Source organism: Salmo trutta, chromosome 14, assembly GCF_901001165.1.
Source record: "Salmo trutta chromosome 14, fSalTru1.1, whole genome shotgun sequence".
In the NCBI taxonomy this organism is placed as follows: domain Eukaryota; kingdom Metazoa; phylum Chordata; class Actinopteri; order Salmoniformes; family Salmonidae; genus Salmo; species Salmo trutta.
In genome coordinates this window covers 31,408,909-31,426,257 of record NC_042970.1, presented here as the reverse complement: position 1 = coordinate 31,426,257, position 17,349 = coordinate 31,408,909, and the positions used below count along the sequence as shown (strand labels likewise).

General features: G+C 42.9%; 1 protein-coding gene across 3 annotated transcripts; it reads left to right on the top strand.

Moving 5' to 3' along the window:
• The first annotated feature begins 83 nt into the window (after window positions 1–83).
• LOC115207807 (epidermal growth factor receptor kinase substrate 8-like protein 3) lies at window positions 84–17,338 on the top strand. 3 transcript variants are annotated; one of them, XM_029775298.1, is made up of 20 exons: window positions 84–388; window positions 5,093–5,189; window positions 5,320–5,390; window positions 5,525–5,589; window positions 5,735–5,893; window positions 12,100–12,249; window positions 12,947–13,023; window positions 13,129–13,256; window positions 13,449–13,612; window positions 14,103–14,214; window positions 14,666–14,739; window positions 14,859–14,933; window positions 15,181–15,326; window positions 15,455–15,617; window positions 15,714–15,745; window positions 15,847–15,943; window positions 16,060–16,167; window positions 16,275–16,381; window positions 16,573–16,705; window positions 16,834–17,338. In XM_029775298.1, exons 2-20 carry the CDS (start codon window positions 5,116–5,118, stop codon window positions 16,864–16,866), a joined length of 1,968 nt encoding a protein of 655 aa, XP_029631158.1. In that variant the 5' UTR covers window positions 84–388; window positions 5,093–5,115; the 3' UTR covers window positions 16,867–17,338. The 3 variants fall into 3 exon arrangements, with proteins under 3 accessions (XP_029631158.1, XP_029631156.1, XP_029631159.1); XM_029775296.1 differs by having other exon boundaries at window positions 88–388; window positions 13,126–13,256; XM_029775299.1 differs by having other exon boundaries at window positions 93–388; window positions 13,126–13,256; window positions 16,296–16,381.
• Window positions 17,339–17,349: the final 11 nt, after the last annotated feature.

Sequence of the window (17,349 nt, the reverse complement as noted above, 5' to 3'; positions counted from 1 at the left end):
GGAGTGACTTACAGACTTTGTATGGGAGGGTCCAGGATCCCTCCTTGACAGAGACCTTTGCTCTGTGGGGATGCCGTCCTGAGTACCAGGCACACCCACAACCCTTGCCCTGGACCTGAGTATAAATGACTATGATTTTGGCATCTTCTCCCATAAGGAATTTGACACTCAGTTGAACAGTAACACCCTTATTGGATGCTTTCAATCCTATGGATCAAGGCACTTTTGAATCTGGACTTTGCCCCTGTCTTTTATGAGGAAGCCTTGGTAGTATTTGTTCAGAGTTCCGCAATAGAAACCCCAGGCCTGGAATATGAACGGTATCTGGAGAAGAGAGAAATAGATTTATCCATAAATAACACAGAAACTACATTGCCGGACACAACAGGTAAGGTACCTCGAACATCTATAAACCATAGGTAGGCCTATGTTTTTATCAGTGTACTTCCTGCTGAGAGGTTGATTGGCTAATGTTTACATGATGAAAAGGGCAATGAGTGTTTTCCAGTGTTACATAAAAGCTAGTAGTCTGAAAAGTAAAGTCTTTGAGCTGAATTTAGAATTCTATTGCTGACTTTATTACAAGACTGACTTTTGTTATTATTGTGTGTAATTCATTAGAGGGAGACATTGGTTAACCCGAAAAACAGGAAACGGAGCTGTACATTTTTATTAAATATATGGTGCTGATTGAAATATTTTGTTTTAATATAGCTGAACTAGGGTATGAGTATCTGAAATACTTATTTCTACAGCGTATAGGGTCCTTTCCCCTGCTGTAAGTTGAATTATTTCTAAACTATGTAGCTAGCCCTAAGAAAGATTGAAATTGATGACAGAAAAATATGATGTGTTGCTTGCTGTCAATCCATAGTTTAACCATGATAAACCATCCTCTGACATTTGTCACTGATTAATTGTTCAATCGTTGACTTTACTTAAAACAATAGCAACATTTTCAGCTGCTTGTGTTGCTCTTGTTTCAAGCGGTGGGGCAGATGGGAAATGTAATGGAGTTTGTTGTTTACACTGTTCATGTGTGTTTGCACATCTCAATCATATAAATGAAGGTATCACAGAAGTTCAAAGAGCCTTGAGGTTTCTGTTTTCAAGTTGTTGTCCTTTGGGAAAAATTGCAATAGGGCACAACTAATACACTGTAAATGACTAAACATGATTTAGGCTATGACTAAGGAAATAAGCAAACAGGAAACCGCTCACCCAGAGGCGGCGCTCCTAGTGGCTGGGGACTTTAATGCAAGGAAACTTAAATCAGTTTGACCTCATTTCTATCAGCATGTTAAATGTGCAACCAGAGGGAAAAAAGAATTGTAGATCACCTTTACTCCACACACAAGAGACGCTTACAAAGCTCTCCCTCGCCCTCAATTTGGCAAATCTGACCATAATTCTATCCTCCTGATTCCTGCATACAAGCAAAAATTAAAGCAGGAAGCACCAGTGACTCAGTCTATAAAAAAGTGGTCCGATGAAGCAGATGCTAAACTACAGGACTATTTTGCTAGCACAGACTGGAAAATGTTCCGGGATTCTTCTGATGGCATTGAGGAGTACACCACATCAGTCACTGGCTTTATCAATAAGTGCATCGAGGACATTGTCCCCACAGTGACTGTACGTACATACCCCAACCAGAAGCCATGGATTACAGGCAATATTCGCACTGAGCTAAAGGGTAGAGCTGCCGCCTTTAAGGTGTGGGACTCTAACCCGGAAGCTTATAACAAATCATGCTATGCCCTCCGACAAACCATCAAACAGGCAAAGCACCAATATAGGACTAAGATTGAATCGTACTACACCGGCTCCGACACTCGTCGGATATGGCAGGGCCTGCAAACTATTACAGACTACAAAGGGAAGCACAGCCGCAAGCTGCCCAGTGACACGAGCCTACCAGATGAGCTAAATCACTTCTATGCTCGCTTCGAGGCAAGCAACACATAGGCATACATGAGAGCATCAGCTGATCCGGACGACTGTGTGATCACGCTCTCTGTAGCCGATGTGAGTAAGACCTTTAAACAGGTCAACATTCACAAGGCCGCAGTGCCAGATGGATTACCAGGACGTGTGCTCCAGGCATGTGCTGACCAACTGGCAGGTGTCTTCACTGACATTTTCAACATGTCCCTGATTGAGTCTGTAATACGAACATGTTTTAAGCAGACCACCATAGTCCCTGTGCCCAAGAACACTAAGGTAACCTGCCTAAATGACTACCGACCCGTAGCACTCACGTCCGCAGTCATGAAGTGCTTTGAAAGGCTGGTCATGGCTCACATCAACACCATTATCCCAGAAACCCTAGACCCACTCCAATTTGCATACCGCTCAAACAGATCCACAGATAATGCAATCTCTTTTGCACTGTACACTGCCCTTTCCCACCTGGACAAAAGGAACAGCTATGTGAGAATGCTATTCATTGACTACAGCTCAGTGTTCAACACCATAGTGCCCTAAAAGTTCATCACTAAGCTAAGGATCGTGGGACTGAACACCTCCCTCTGCAACTGGATCCTGGACTTCCTGACGGGCTGCCTCCAGGTGGTGAGGGTAGGTAACAACACATCTGCCACTCTGATCCTAAACACTGGAGCCCCTCAGGGGTGCGTGCTCTGTCCCCTCCTGTACTCCCTGTTCACCCACGACTGCATGGCCAGCGACGACTCCAAAACCATAATTAAGTTTGCAGATGACACAACAGTGGTAGGCCTGATTACCGACAACGACAAGACAGCCTATAGGGAGGAGGTCAGAGACCTGGCCGGGTGGTGCCAGAATAACAACCTATCCCTAGGAGATGATTGTGGACTACAGGAAAAGGAGGACCGAGCATGCCCCCATTCTCACCCCCATTCTCATCACACGTCAAAACCTATTCCCCCTCAGGAGACTGAAAATATTTGGCATGGGTCCTCAGATCCTAAGAAGATTCTACAGCTGTAACATCGAGATTCTCCTGACTGGTTGCTTTACTGCCTGGTAAAGCAACTGCTCGGCCTCCGACTGCAAGGCGCTACAGAGGTTCTGCGTATGGCCCAGTACATCACTGGGGCTAAGCTGCCTGCCATTCAGGACCTCTATACCAGGCGGTGTCAAAGACCCCAGCCACCCCAGTCACAGACTGTCCTCTCTGCTACCGCAACAGCTTTTACCCTCAAGCAATAAGACTCCTGAACAGGTAATCAAATGGCTACTGTCGGGTTCACCTTGGGGTCATGATAGGGGCTGTACCGAATGTTTGATGTATTATAATAATTGATTATGCTTATGTTGTATTAATAGAAGGGGAAGGGTTATAAGACCCCTCCCTCCTTACATTTATAGGGTCCTAGACTACAGATGAACAATATATATATTCATTATAAGGTTTAATATTGTTCCACAGTCTTTTCTAGTCTCTGCCTCTTATGAAGAAACGGTCTGAGATGTGTGACTGAGAAAGAACCCTGCAGGGGACTGAAAGAGATAAGAGACTAGTCCGACATTCCACTATAAATCAACTTGGAGAATGGACATTTACTGCTGAGCCTTTAGATAACACTGAAACTCTTGTTTGTATTGCTGTGTATGCATGGGCTTGGTCTCATGAGTAGAAGGTAATGACGTAGGCCGTGACATCACTATGGCTGGACTTCGGCCTTAATAAAATAACTTCGACCTTTGACTATTTTGCAGAACTTACTCGGAAACATACGTGCTATGTTCCTGTTGTCGACTTCTGTTTGCAATTGCAGTAATAAAGGTTTTTGATTCATTTAATTAAAGATATTGACTGAATGCTAATTTCACCATGAGCCAATGATTAACAAGGAACGAACCCCAACACTACCCGGCCTATTTGCAATGTGTTTGACTACAGTCCACTATACAGCCTTTTATAACATAATGACTGATTAAGTACCAGGTTTCTGAGGTGTGATGACTAAGAGGTTTGTCGTCATGGTTCAGCTCAGCTCTGGACACTAATGTTGCTCATTCATAGCTATGGGTTGCAAAGGGAGGGTATATTACTGGAAAACTTTGTTACCAAACTTTGTTAACTTTCACGGTTTTTATTTTATCAGATGACATCTAGTGGCCTTTTTGGGTACTTCAGATTATTACAGGTGTCTGCAATTATCTCTGGCCCTCGGTGTGGTCTCATCACATGTAAAATACATAAAATTATCAAATAATATGATAGAAAAAAGGTATAATAATAGAATGACAAAGCTGTCAAACATCCAAAATATAAACCATCAAATTAGTGAATACCATTGGTGTTTAATATGAGGGTTTCAGCATGAAATATCCATTATATATATTTTTCCCACACTTTTTTGTTGTTGTTGCTACGTTAGTATGTCTTTGTTCTAAATATTTTAGCGCCAAACTGATGGCAGTTGTGAAAAAGGTCATTCATTGGAGAGTTAATAATGCCTTTGTTGATTAGATGCTTTTCATCAATTAGGCTTCCTAATTTCCTCTTTAACCATATGGTCTATCCACTAGAAACTCTAGGACAGTATGGACACAGATATAAATAAAATAATACTATGTATGAATAGATTTTAAAAAGTTATTCAAGTATAAATGACCAAAGTTACCATCGATTGCCATATATTACCTGTTATTTGCTAAAATAACTGTAGATTCCTATAACTTTAGTCATTTACTGGTAGCTTTGCAACCCTATTCATAACACATCCTGTATAATAACTACTGAATAGAATCATGATAATAACAACAATGGCAGGTGATTCCCTGTAGCTCAGTTGGTGGAGCATGGTGTTTGCAACGTATGGTGTTTGCAATGCCAAGGTGGTGGGTTCGATTCCCACGGGGGGCTATGTATGAAATGTATGCATTCACTACTGTAAGTCGCTCTGGATAAGAGCGTCTGGTAAATGACTAAAATGTAAAAAAAAAAAATTTGTATGTTACTGTATCACTGGCCAATAAGGTAGGTGAAGTACCAGTTGTGTTGGCAGCAGTAGTTATCACTGTATTATGCTCTTGTGGTTGATGTTTGTGCTGAAATGTTCTTGTATGTTTTCTGTATCTCTGTCTCCTTATGTTACAGGTGTGTGACCCAGGGGTTGCAGGATGTACAGGAGTGACAGTCCCTATGGCTTGGACTCTAGCAGTTACACAGGATCTGTCCAGTCTGTCCAGTCCAAGTAGGTGTTCTCTACAGCTTGCACTGTAGCTATAACCTATTTTTATGTATTTCTTTCTTGTTTACTCTTGAGTATTCAGTCTCTGAAATCAAATCTATATTATGCTATTCTCTCCATTTTCTTGTGGCAGTGGCTATTCAGTGGATGATCGGTTATCACAGATATCAAATCTGTCCAGACCAAGTGCCAAGTCAATATATAGTAAGTAAAGAGTAAACCATAATATTGGCCTTGAGCAGTTGAAACGGATTACCTAAAGCTTTGTTTATTATAGGTGAATGTTTTGTGAAACGCAACTATGCATAAAATGTTAATCATCCCATGTTCCCCATCAGTGCAGAGGAAGGAGTATGCGGACTCTATCACCAAGATGATGAACAAATTCCAGTACAGAGTAGAGGTATTGTTTTGGTTTATCCAATATAATGATTGTACTATGCTAATCATTTAGCAATGATAATGGTCTGCGTTTGATCACAATAGCTATGCAGCTATTTCTGTGATTTCAAATGCATGTATAACCCCTGTGTGTGTCTGTTCTCCAGCATTTGTTCACCTGTGACCTGGATGGTAGGGAGGTGCGGGATGTGAATGACTGTGTTGAGAGGCTAAAGCTGCTGGATGGGATGGGCCGGGTGTGGGGGCAGGACATAGTCCTGGAGGTGCGGGATGGGAACCTGCTGCTAACAGACATCGAGACTAAGGTTGGTGCACACACTTTATACTTGACAATAAAACACTGGGTGAGCACAGCTCTACCCACATAGCTCTACCCACACAGCTCTACCCACACAGCTCTACCCACACAGCTCTACCCACACAGCTCTACCCACACAGCTCTACCCACACAGCTCTACCCACACAGCTCTACCCACACAGCTCTACCCACACAGCTCTACCCACAGTTTACTAACAGACATTGAGTGTTGTAGATTAGAGATAGATCATACAGGAGGTGTCACAAGTATTTACTCCCCTTGGATTTCATCACGATTGATTGTGTTACGAAGTGTTATTAAAATTGATTTAATTGTCATTTTTTAGCCAAAACACTCTGTAATGTCAAAGTGGAAGAAATATTCTATATATAATTTTTTTTGTTATTAATTAAGTATTCACCTCCCGAGTCAATACATGTTAGAATCACCTTTGGCAGCGATAACAGCTGTGAGTCTTCTTGGGTAAGTCTCTAAGAGCTTTGCACACCTGGATTGTGCAACATCTGCCCATTATTCTTTTCAAAATTCTGAAGCCAAACTGTGGGAAAAATTCTCAAAGCTTTTTTGGTGCAGTTTTCCCTGACTTATTTCTGGTGGGGTAGGCTTGTGCAAATTTTGTAAAGTTATCTAAAATAACTCAAATGTATTCATAGCCCCCTCTACTTTTCTCCTAATGCTCATAGTCAATTGAAATCATCTGGAAAGGAGCTGTAGACAGTACATGTTGCATTGGGGCCCTAGGTATTACACTGGGTTTCTTGTGTTTGATACACTTACACACTTTAGTGATAAAGTGTTCAATGTCATGTTGAACACATGGCCAATAAAAGCATTCTCGTGTTAAGTTCAACACTCTTTCTGTTCCTAGATGGGCCATTTTAGTGTGTAAGTACTTGTTCAATTAGTGTTATGTATCGACTTGGTACAACAATTTGTGTCCTTTTTGCTGTTTTCCTTTGTAAAAATCCCTCTGGTGAGATATGGAGCCTGTTCCACTCTTGCAGTAACTGTTTGATTTCGCATCACTCATGTTGTCATTCTGTTGGTTTTGGCTTAGTCCTTTGCCTTTATCGTTCCAAGATTCCAGATACAGCTGCATCCTTTAACTGAGCCTGAATGAGGTGGTGTGGAGACTGCCAGTCTGTAACTGTTCCTACACACCTTGACAGCTCCTCTTGCACTGATGGCCTTAGTCTGACCGCGGATATCCAAGTTAAACAGTCATGCTGTTGTGCCTGAACTTTACTGAGTGTTGCTTTTACCGTCTCAGGTGAGTGTTTCTCCGTGCATTCTTCCATGTAATGTTCAGCATGCAAAGGAGAGCGTGACAGAAAATCTGCGTCAGTGTTTACCTTTCCAGGAAGATACTTCAGTGTGAGATTGAAGTCTGACAGCTCTGCCACCCAGCAATGACCGGTGGCATTCAGTCTCGCTATAGTTAGTACATATGTCAAGGGGCTATTATCCCTGTACACTGTCACAGAGGGAGCATAAAATAGGTCATCGCGGAACCGCTCAGTCACTGCCCATTTTAGGGCCAAGAATTCCAGTGAAGGTTTCTCTCTGCTTGTGTGATAGTGCAGGAGCCATATCCAATGAATCAGTTTGCCACTTTGTCGTTGGTATAACACACCTCCCAATCCAACGTGCAGGATAAAAGGGTCCTTGAAATCTGAGTAAGCAAGCACAGGTGGATTAGTCAACACACTCACCAAGTGTTCTAATGCTCTCTGGTGGGCATCCTCCCATATAACTTTCTGGTGGGGTGGAGCCTGTCCCGACTGGATAGCTAACTAGGTCCTTTGCTTCCCGGATGCTGGGGGTCTCCGACTTCACTGCTAGTAAGTCATAGAGACATTTTGCATGTTGTGAGAAGTTCTTACTGTTAGCCCACGTAGTACCCTAGAAACCCCAGTAGTTTCCCCAGCTCTCTCACATGTTTACCAGTTCTTGCACTGCTACAATTTATTTAGCATCCATTCTGTAACCTTTAGTATAAATTATTTTTCCTAAATAATGGACCTCATTCTTGAATAGGTCACACTTATGAGCCCTGAGTTTAATACCCCATTGATTTTGCAGCCTGAGTACTTAAAGGACATCTTCCACATGTTGTGGAAAATAACTAAAAATAAGCACATCATCCAAATATGCTATACAGATCTCTTATACCCTTTAAACTTTCCTCCATGCTTTGTTGGAAGACAGAGGAACTGTTTGATAAGCCAAAGGGAATTCTGTTCTACTGATATAAGGCCCAAGGAGCAGTGTATTTTCTGGTCTCATATTTTACATTTACATTTTTAGTCATTTAGCAGACGCTCTTATCCAGAGCGACTTACAGTAGTGAATGCATACATTTCATTCATTTTTTTTTTTTGTGCTGGCCCCCCGTGGGAATCAAACCCACAACCCTGGTGTTGCAAACACCATGCTCTACCAACTGAGCTACAGTGAAGGCTAAGTCTCCTCTCCCACAAAGCCTTGGTGGTATGCCTATCCTTTAAAACTGTAAACCATAAGTTTCCTCCTAAACCATCAAGTATTTCCTGTATACGGGGTATGGAATGCCCGTCTAGAACAGTTTTCTTGTTCAATCCCCTGTAATCAACACAAAGTCTTAAACACCCATCCTTTTTCCGTACACAGATCAGAGGTGATGGTAATGATGAAGTTGACTTCCTGATGAAGTTTTTATTCAGGAGCCCTTGGATACAAGGGGCGTGGCACACCATTGAACCTCTTTGCCACTGGTATGTTATCAGTCAAGGTTATCGCCATTTGGAGATGTTCAATGTACCCTATGTCCATGTCATCTTGGGCAAAAATGGCTGATTCCTCTCTGAGCATCTGTTTGACTAATTCTTGTTGTTCTTGGCTCAAGTGCTGTACATTTACAGGTGGGTCCCACAACTCTATGTGACCGTTGTCAGGGCCAGGCTCTGGTGGGGATCTGTCATGAATCTGTGCTACAGTAACCTTTTCTCCACTTGGCACAGGAACTGGGTGACACGCTACCACTCTCTGTTCCTTAAGTGCATTTCTTAGCACCTTTACTGTATACATCAGCTCAGAGGGCTCATTGTTACTTTTTGTTCTCACTATTTCTTCAATATGGGAACCCTCAAATATTTTCCTGCAATGACATCAGCTTTGGGATCAAGCAAACTAAAACAAATGTCCATCCAACCCAGAAAGGGAATTTCAGTGCCATTGGCTACCCTCAAATCCAGTTTCTCTGTATTGTATTCTCTGAGGTTCTCTCTCCCTTTGCACTGCAGCCTCTGCAACACTGGATGGAACTAGATGTATCTGAGGTCACTTCCCGTTCCATGGTTGTGACCCCCAGATGTTTCCCGATGGCTGTGCGTTGCCCCTGATTCTACATCCTAATGCCCAATGGCTATCACTGCCACATTTGTAGCAATGCTGGCAAGTCTGTTGACCAGTCTCATAACAACTTTTGCATTTTCTTTTCTCTCTGTTGGTTGTATTTGATTTTCTGTTGGAGCGATTTCTGTTGAACTGTCACCCTGGCCCTGTACTGACTGTGCTAATGATGCTACCTGACAGGTCAGTTCTTTGATTACTTCATTGCTCGCATCAATTTTACTCAGGAGGGGATTGTATTTATTTTATTTTCGGACTGTGGTCTGCGGGGGCTCTGCCTGTGCACATTCCTTCCCGTTATCCTCACTCTTTACTGCGTTAACTCATATGGGTGTGAATTTACGTGAAATCCTGGCCTTTTGTGTGCGTTCGGTTTCATTGCCCTGGGCAATTTGCATTTTCTCAAGCAACAGTTCATCACTGGTGTTAATATTGTGGAGATGCATGCTCATCTCTGCCCTGATGTTACCATTTATTAATCCAGTAACAATGGCCTCCAGGCATTGGCTCTTGACTAACTGTGCCATATTTCAGTCCTGATTGGGCACGAGCTAAGGCTAATAACACTTTCTGTCTCAGATTCGAAGACTCGGACTAGGAAGTCCAAGGCAGACTCTCCCAGCTCTTGTGTTGCTTTAGTCAACTTGTGATACATTTGAGAAACATCCTTCTCTGCGTAATGTGTCCTCAAGATGTGCCCTAGAGTGTAGAGTGTCATGTCTGTTTTTCCCTCCAGATAACTCCTCATCTTAAGCCCTGGGCTCACAGCTCTGATTACCGCTTCTATCATTTCTAATTCACTGTATCCTTTTCTCAGTCCATTTTCAATCTGATGTTCTAGGCTGTTGAAGTTGAGCTGAGGAGGCCCTCCCACCTCTTTTCGTCCTGCCGCAGCTCAAGTCTCTCTGCTGGGTTCACTGTCCATTTGCGTCGTTGGCACTGACTGGCTGGAACTTGTAGGCAGACCTTTCGCAGCATCCTCCGAGTCCTATATTCCTTTGATTTCTTCTTTCGGTTGAAGCTACCAAGACATTCCCTCATCCTCTGATTCCATTAAATCCTCATTCTCACAGTAATCCTCAATCGGTTTGCGCTGTAATGTGCAATGGCTCTTTCCTTTTACTTCAGAGTCATCTACACCTCCTATTCCACAACAACAATTGTCTTCAGTTAAAGTCCATAAACTCTGTTCGATTTTATCCAACAACGTTTCCCTCTCGACTCATATTGTCCTACTCACGTGGCAACAACAACAATGCAGGCAATGGCAAGATAGCTCAAATCCGTTCGGTGGTTAGCCCGCTAACGTTAGCTGGCTCGCTACTCTCCCAACGTCTCTCACTCGTTGTCCGTTCAAGGAATATGGGCCAGTGCTAACATGAAAATACATCTCAGCAGTGCCTCCAAATGTATTCCCTTTCTATGAGATTATAATATAAACTCTAATGCAAGAGGTACTGTTTACTTGAACTGTAATCATGTCAGCGCGATGGAACAGCAGTGTACAGCATTTTTTGTTAGTTTTTTCTTTCTCTCCCCCAGTCCACTTAAACTTTTCTTCTTTATTTCCCATGGGCGTCATCCCCTCGTGGCTGGAATACAACCATATTAAGCCCTTTACACTTAGCTCCATGCCATTTATTTTTATCCCATTTATTTTTTATCCCCAGTCCTGGCTGATGTCAAGCATATCCATACCATGATGTAGCCACCACCTTACTTGAAAATAAGGAGACAGTTACTCAGTGATGTGTTTGTTGTGTTGGATTTGCACCAAACACAACATTTAGCATTTAGGTCAAAACATTTTTTTTGTTGCAGTATTACTCTAGTGCCTTGTAGCATATTTTGGAATAGTTTTATTCTGTATATTTGCATTATTCTTTAATCTTTCCACTCTGCCATTTAGGTCATCATTTCCTCCCATTACAGCTGTTTTAAAATCACCAATGGCCTCATGGTGACATCCCTGAACAGTTTCCTTCTTGTCCTGCAGCTCAGTTCAGAAGGTTGACTGTATCTTTGATGTGGCTGGGTGGTTTAATACATCCTCCACAGCATAATTATTAACTTGACCATGCTTAAAGTGATATTCAATGTCTGATTTGTTATTGTTACCCATCTACCAATCACTGCCCTACTTTATGAGGCTTTGAATATCATCCTGGTCTTTGTAGTTGAATCTGTGCTTTAAATTCAATACTTGAACGAGGGACCTTACATATGTTGTATGTATGGGGGACAGAGGAAGGGGTAGTCATTCAAAAATCATGTAAACCCTTATTATTTCACACAGTGACTCAATGTAACTTATTATGTGATTTGTTAAGGAACATTTTACTCCTGAACTAAGGGCTGTATTTAATCTGTAATGGTTCCGCAATAGATATGAAAAGGTAATTTTATGATTGAGCCGACATGCAGTTTTTACTGTAAATGTAGTCTACTCTAAAGCAGAAGCGTTGCCTTTAAATTTCAATCACGCTGTAACGCTGAACTTCCGCGATGTGTATTGAATAGAGCCCTAATTTAGTCTTGCCTAAACAAAGGGGGAATGCTTATGCAACTACTATATTTGAGTTATTTAGTTATTGTAAATTTGTACAAGTATGTGTAACTTTCTTTTCACTTTGACATTATGGAGTATTTTGCATAGATCAATGACAAAAAAATCACAACAAATCTATTTCAATCCCACTTTATAACACAACAAAATGTGAAAAAATCCAAGGGGGTTTTGATTCCTGACCTACTATTTTCTCTCCCTCTCCCCCTCTCCCCTCTTCCTGTGTGGGGTTCAGGAGGAGCTGGAGTCCCTGCCTCTGAGCAGCATCGTGGAGCTGAAAGCTGTGATGGACAGCTGTGTGTACAACTCCCTGCTGACCGCGACCGTCAAGGACCGCAGCAGGAGGACCACCAGTGTCTTTATGTTCCAGTGTGAGGACCTCAGGGTGAGGAGACTGTTATATATCTGGCTCCAGTGTGAGGACCTCAGGGTGAGGAGACTGTTATATATCTGGCTCCAGTGTGAGGACCTCAGGGTGAGGAGACTGTTATATATCTGGCTCCAGTGTGAGGACCTCAGGGTGAGGAGACTGTTATATATCTGGCTCCAGTGTGAGGACCTCAGGGTGAGGAGACTGTTATATATCTGGCTCCAGTGTGAGGACCTCAGGGTGAGGAGACTGTTATATATCTGGCTCCAGTGTGAGGACCTCAGGGTGAGGAGACTGTTATATATCTGGCTCCAGTGTGAGGACCTCAGGGTGAGGAGACTGTTATATATCTGGCTCCAGTGTGAGGACCTCAGGGTGAGGAGACTGTTATATATCTGGCTCCAGTGTGAGGACCTCAGGGTGAGGAGACTGTTATATATCTGGTTCCAGTGTGAGGACCTCAGGGTGAGGAGACTGTTATATATCTGGCTCCAGTGTGAGGACCTCAGGATGAGGAGACTGTTATATATCTGGCTCCAGTGTGAGGACCTCAGGGTGAGGAGACTGTTATATATCTGGCTCCAGTGTGAGGACCTCAGGATGAGGAGACTGTTATATATCCCTGAACCTGTCTCCAGACTGTATTAGGACCATTATGTTTCTCTCATGTTTCAAAATGGCTGTGTAAATGGATGATAGTGATTTATTTCAGGCCGATTTCATAAAACGGGACTTAGAGAGAGTGCTCCCTCACCAGAGAGAAGACGTTAGCAATCACAGCAACAACAGGTAACAACAAAACAGTCCAAAACAACAACAGTGCATTTAAAACGGTGTAGCTTACCTTAGTATGTGCTCATTTTCTTTGGGTAAACCTCTTTTTATCTCTAGCAGGAGCAATCTGGAAGTTATGGCTGGCCATCAGATTGTTAGGAATGTTCAGAACGCTGTCCCACCACCTGAGCAGAGAGAATGGACTCCTCCAGAAGATCCCTCAGCTCAATGGAGCGCTCCGGACTATGGTAAACCAATGGCATACTCCTCACTGTAAAAAAAAACTGAGACTATTAGCTCAAGGGTTTGTTTCCTGTGTTAATGACAGATAAATAGCTTTAGTCAAGGTTTGGTCAAATATCTTGAAAACAATAAATACTGTATTTATCAATCTGTGGGAAGTGGGAAACTAACCTGTTCCACCCCTATGTGTTCAATAGATGAAGATCCTACACCTGTACCTACGCCTACACCGTCCATGCCCAGAGAAGAGCCCCTCCCTCCCAGGAAGGAAACCCCAGTTCAGCACCTCTTTACGGAGGAGGAGCCTGAGCCAGCCCCTGTCTCTCCTCCACGCCCATACACAGAGACTGATAGGAATGTGGTCAGTGCTCTGCCTCTATCATTATATTATTCATGTTAGCAGTACTGTGGATGATAGCTTAATTAAAGGGGCAATCAGCAATTGAAATAATAACAATGCATTTGTCCTGCCACTGTTCCTGTAAAAAGCTGATGGATGGGGCGGGAGAAATGTAACCACTCTCAAATTCATAGACAGAGCTATGGATGCAAGGACTGACCATCCGTGATATCAAAATAATAGTTTTAAGCATGTTTTGAGGCTATACAGTGTTTGTTTACATTTATTTTGTTTACAAACATTGGAGTAACAAGCTTATATTGTGGGTCCTGAAGGAGTGCGGCAGTTGAACTAAGCTCATGAGGCATTTATAAATGATATTCTTCAAGAATCAATGGATATACATATCATGAATTTATAAGTCCAGAAATTGATGTAGAAACTGCAGATTTGCCCTTTAAGGTGAATGTAGTGTATAACATTGTATAACATGTTCTTTGTTTTTCTACAGGACATCGTGAATCATATTTTCAATGACATTGAGATCTTTATGGGCCAAGTCGCTGCTGCAGCAGCCAAAGCCGAGAAGAAGAAAAAGAAAAAGAAGAAGAACAAGGATAAAGGTGTGTGTTTCTCCTTATTCTAAAGAAGGCTACACCAGTGGTTCAATTGAGCCAGAGCTCCCGTATGGGTATAAAGTTAAAGGTATGATAAACCAAAGTAAGGTTCTCCCACATTTTGTAACAAAGCAGAGGGCTCCGTATAGCTCCGCAATGACATGATTGGTTGACGGTAGGTGGGGGCGGTATGTTGGGGGCGGGAGGTCCTGTATAAACACAAACTCAACTGCTCTGCTCTGTGAAGCACAAGAAATATGAATACACTGATTTCTGCAGACACCGGATTGACCATGCAGAGCCTTTCATTTGGAATAACCATAACATTTATCTTGGCTCCCCCACCTGAACCCCTGGGGATATCCCATATTCAGGTGCAAGATGGCAGTGGCAGTGGGGAAACTGATCTGAGGTTTTTGTATTTTGATGCCATTTGTTTTTTTGTTTAATTTCCAAGGCATTAAAGGCATGCCACCAGCAGAGGAATTTGAAACCTGTCTCCAGAAAATCAAATGCGGGTTCAACCTTCTGGTGTGTATCAAAATATCCCAGCTATTTTGCTTGTTGTGTTGTACACTCATGATGTAATACATGCTAGTCATTTCATCTGAGAGCTTAATCCAGTACCTTTGGTCTGTTCACTGTGACAGGGGGAGCTCAATGGAAAGATTAGTAATCCCAGCGCTCCGGAATTCGTCCACTGCCTCTTCTCCACCCTGGCATTTGTAAGTTACTCCTACTGCTTACTCCATCTTTGTTTTCTACGCAGCTCTTGACCCACCCATGAACCTTTTTCAACGTAGTGTTTTGAACCAGCCTAAAATAATTGACAGTACATGATACATCTTCCTATTAATGAATTCAGAAGGCTTGTTTCCCACCCTTAGTGGCAAGTGCTGCTGTAGAATCAACTGCTAAAACAGTTAAAACTCAGTTACCTGACCACCTACCGCTACCCCCTCCCTCCTCCAGGTGGTGTCCCATAGCCCTGAGGAGCTGCCCCCCACCATCGTGGCGCCCCTGCTGAAGCCTGAGTGTATCCGTCTGCTGAGTGGGGAGGCCACTCCTGAGGAGGACCAGCTGTGGCAGTCGCTAGGAGACGCCTGGAACGTCCCCAGGTGGGAAACATGCATCACACCACTCACCAATGGGTATCTGGGAATGGGGAGTTACTGTCAGTCAGCGGTGCTCTGTGTACTTCCATACATTTTGAGAAGGGCTCCCTGTATCCCTGATGTCTTAACAGTACAAAATGGCCAGAGGATGATGAGGACATCCCTACCTACACTCTAGAGTTCCATGATGGTTGGCAGCCCCTGGAGTTGACCCACTCTCTCCCAGGGAGAGAGCCTGAGAGAAGGGAGCAGAGTCAGAAACAGAGTCAGAGTCCGCGCTCCACCCCTGAAAAGGTAGTTGGCCAGTGAGCTGCATCTTATAGTTCTGTACTGGCTGGGTAATTTCAATAAGGTTTTTTCAATAAGTTCTGCCAAACTTTTCCCCTGTAGAGGTCGGCCCCGTTCAAGCCTCCACCATCATGGTATGCATTATCAAAGTATTATATACAATTTAAAAGCCATGAAATGATTATGGATACATGCTGATCTGTGTGCGTCTATAGATTTATGTATGTGTTTTCAGTCCAGATGAGCCAAACCCCAGGAACATGCGTGTGATGTATGACTTCACTGCAAGGAACAACAGAGAGCTGAGCATCTCCAAGGGAGAGGTGGTTCAGGTGAGCCTACTCAACACTACTACATGTTAACAGCACTTTGAAGTCTGTCTGCCCGTCCGCCCAACAGGAGGTTTTGACAGAAGAGTGTGTACAGTATGTGCTCTGTGCATCCACAGCTACTGGACATGTCAAAGAAATGGTGGCAAGTAAGGAACAACAGAGGAGAGGAGGGGTTTGTACCCAACAATGTACTGGAGTCAGAGGACAAGGAGCAGGAAAAGCAGGCAAGATACCCCAACACTCATCAAAACTCCATACTGGAAAGCCTGCTGTGTGTTATTATGCTATGCTCCATGTGTATGGTGTTTACTGTATGAGTATGTCATTATAGAGACCTTATCCCCCCTGTCAGGAAACCAGTGGTCCTCCCTCCCTAACCAAGAGGTCCAAGCCTGACCAAGTGAAGGCCTGGCTGGAGTATAAGGGCTTCAGTAAAATGTAAGAGCACTCAAACTCCCAATCACAATAGCTATAGCTTAGTGATCACTGTAGGCATACATGTCATTTACAACTACTGTAGTCAATCACAAGTGAGTATGAGAAATGACAGGATAAGTATTCTCTTTTCCCAGATTTGTAAAAATGTCTCCTTCACTTTCTCTCCTTCCCTCCCTCTCTCTGTCTATCAGCACGGTGCGCTGTCTGGGTGTAGTGAGTGGCTCTATGCTCCTGGGGATGACGAGAGAAGAGCTGAAGATAGTGTGTCCTGAGGAGGGAGGGCGGGTCTTCTTCCAGCTCCAGAACATCAAGTCTGCCATGGCTGTAAGTCCCACACCCCCCTGGCTTTAGTTGTACAACTGTTGATTTATATTCTTGTACATGACAGGTAACAAGCTGATTTCTAAATCCCAGTCCTATCCCTGACCTTTGGTTTTTTCTTTCCACTCCAGCTTGCCAGTGAGGTAAGGCCCATAGAGCCTTAGGAGGGGAGGAGACAGGAGGACCAGAGAGTCACAAACGAGTCGGGACTTTAAGTTTTATCCCTTTTCACTGTGCAATAGAAAAAATACTGATTATAACTACTGAAAACACTAAGCTGAGTTTATTTCAAAGTATGTAGCGTGGAAGTATCAAAGCTCTATTTCTTTTGTTCCATTTAATAATCCAATATTTAAAGAAAGAGTCTCTATATATATATATATATTCTGTGTCAGCTGTTAACTTCAATACTATATTTAACCATATGTATTCTATAAAACCAGTGTTGATGCCACTTGATTCTATGATTGATCTTAAAGTCACCATTTCTACATGCAGAAATTAATGTTAAGTGTTACAATACTTTTTCTGTATAGTATCGTGTTGTTGATGTAATGTAATCAATTGACATATATTTTACTTCGGTAGTGCTATGTATGGACACTTCAATGACTAAATCACATTATATCAAATCAAGTCTGTCTCTA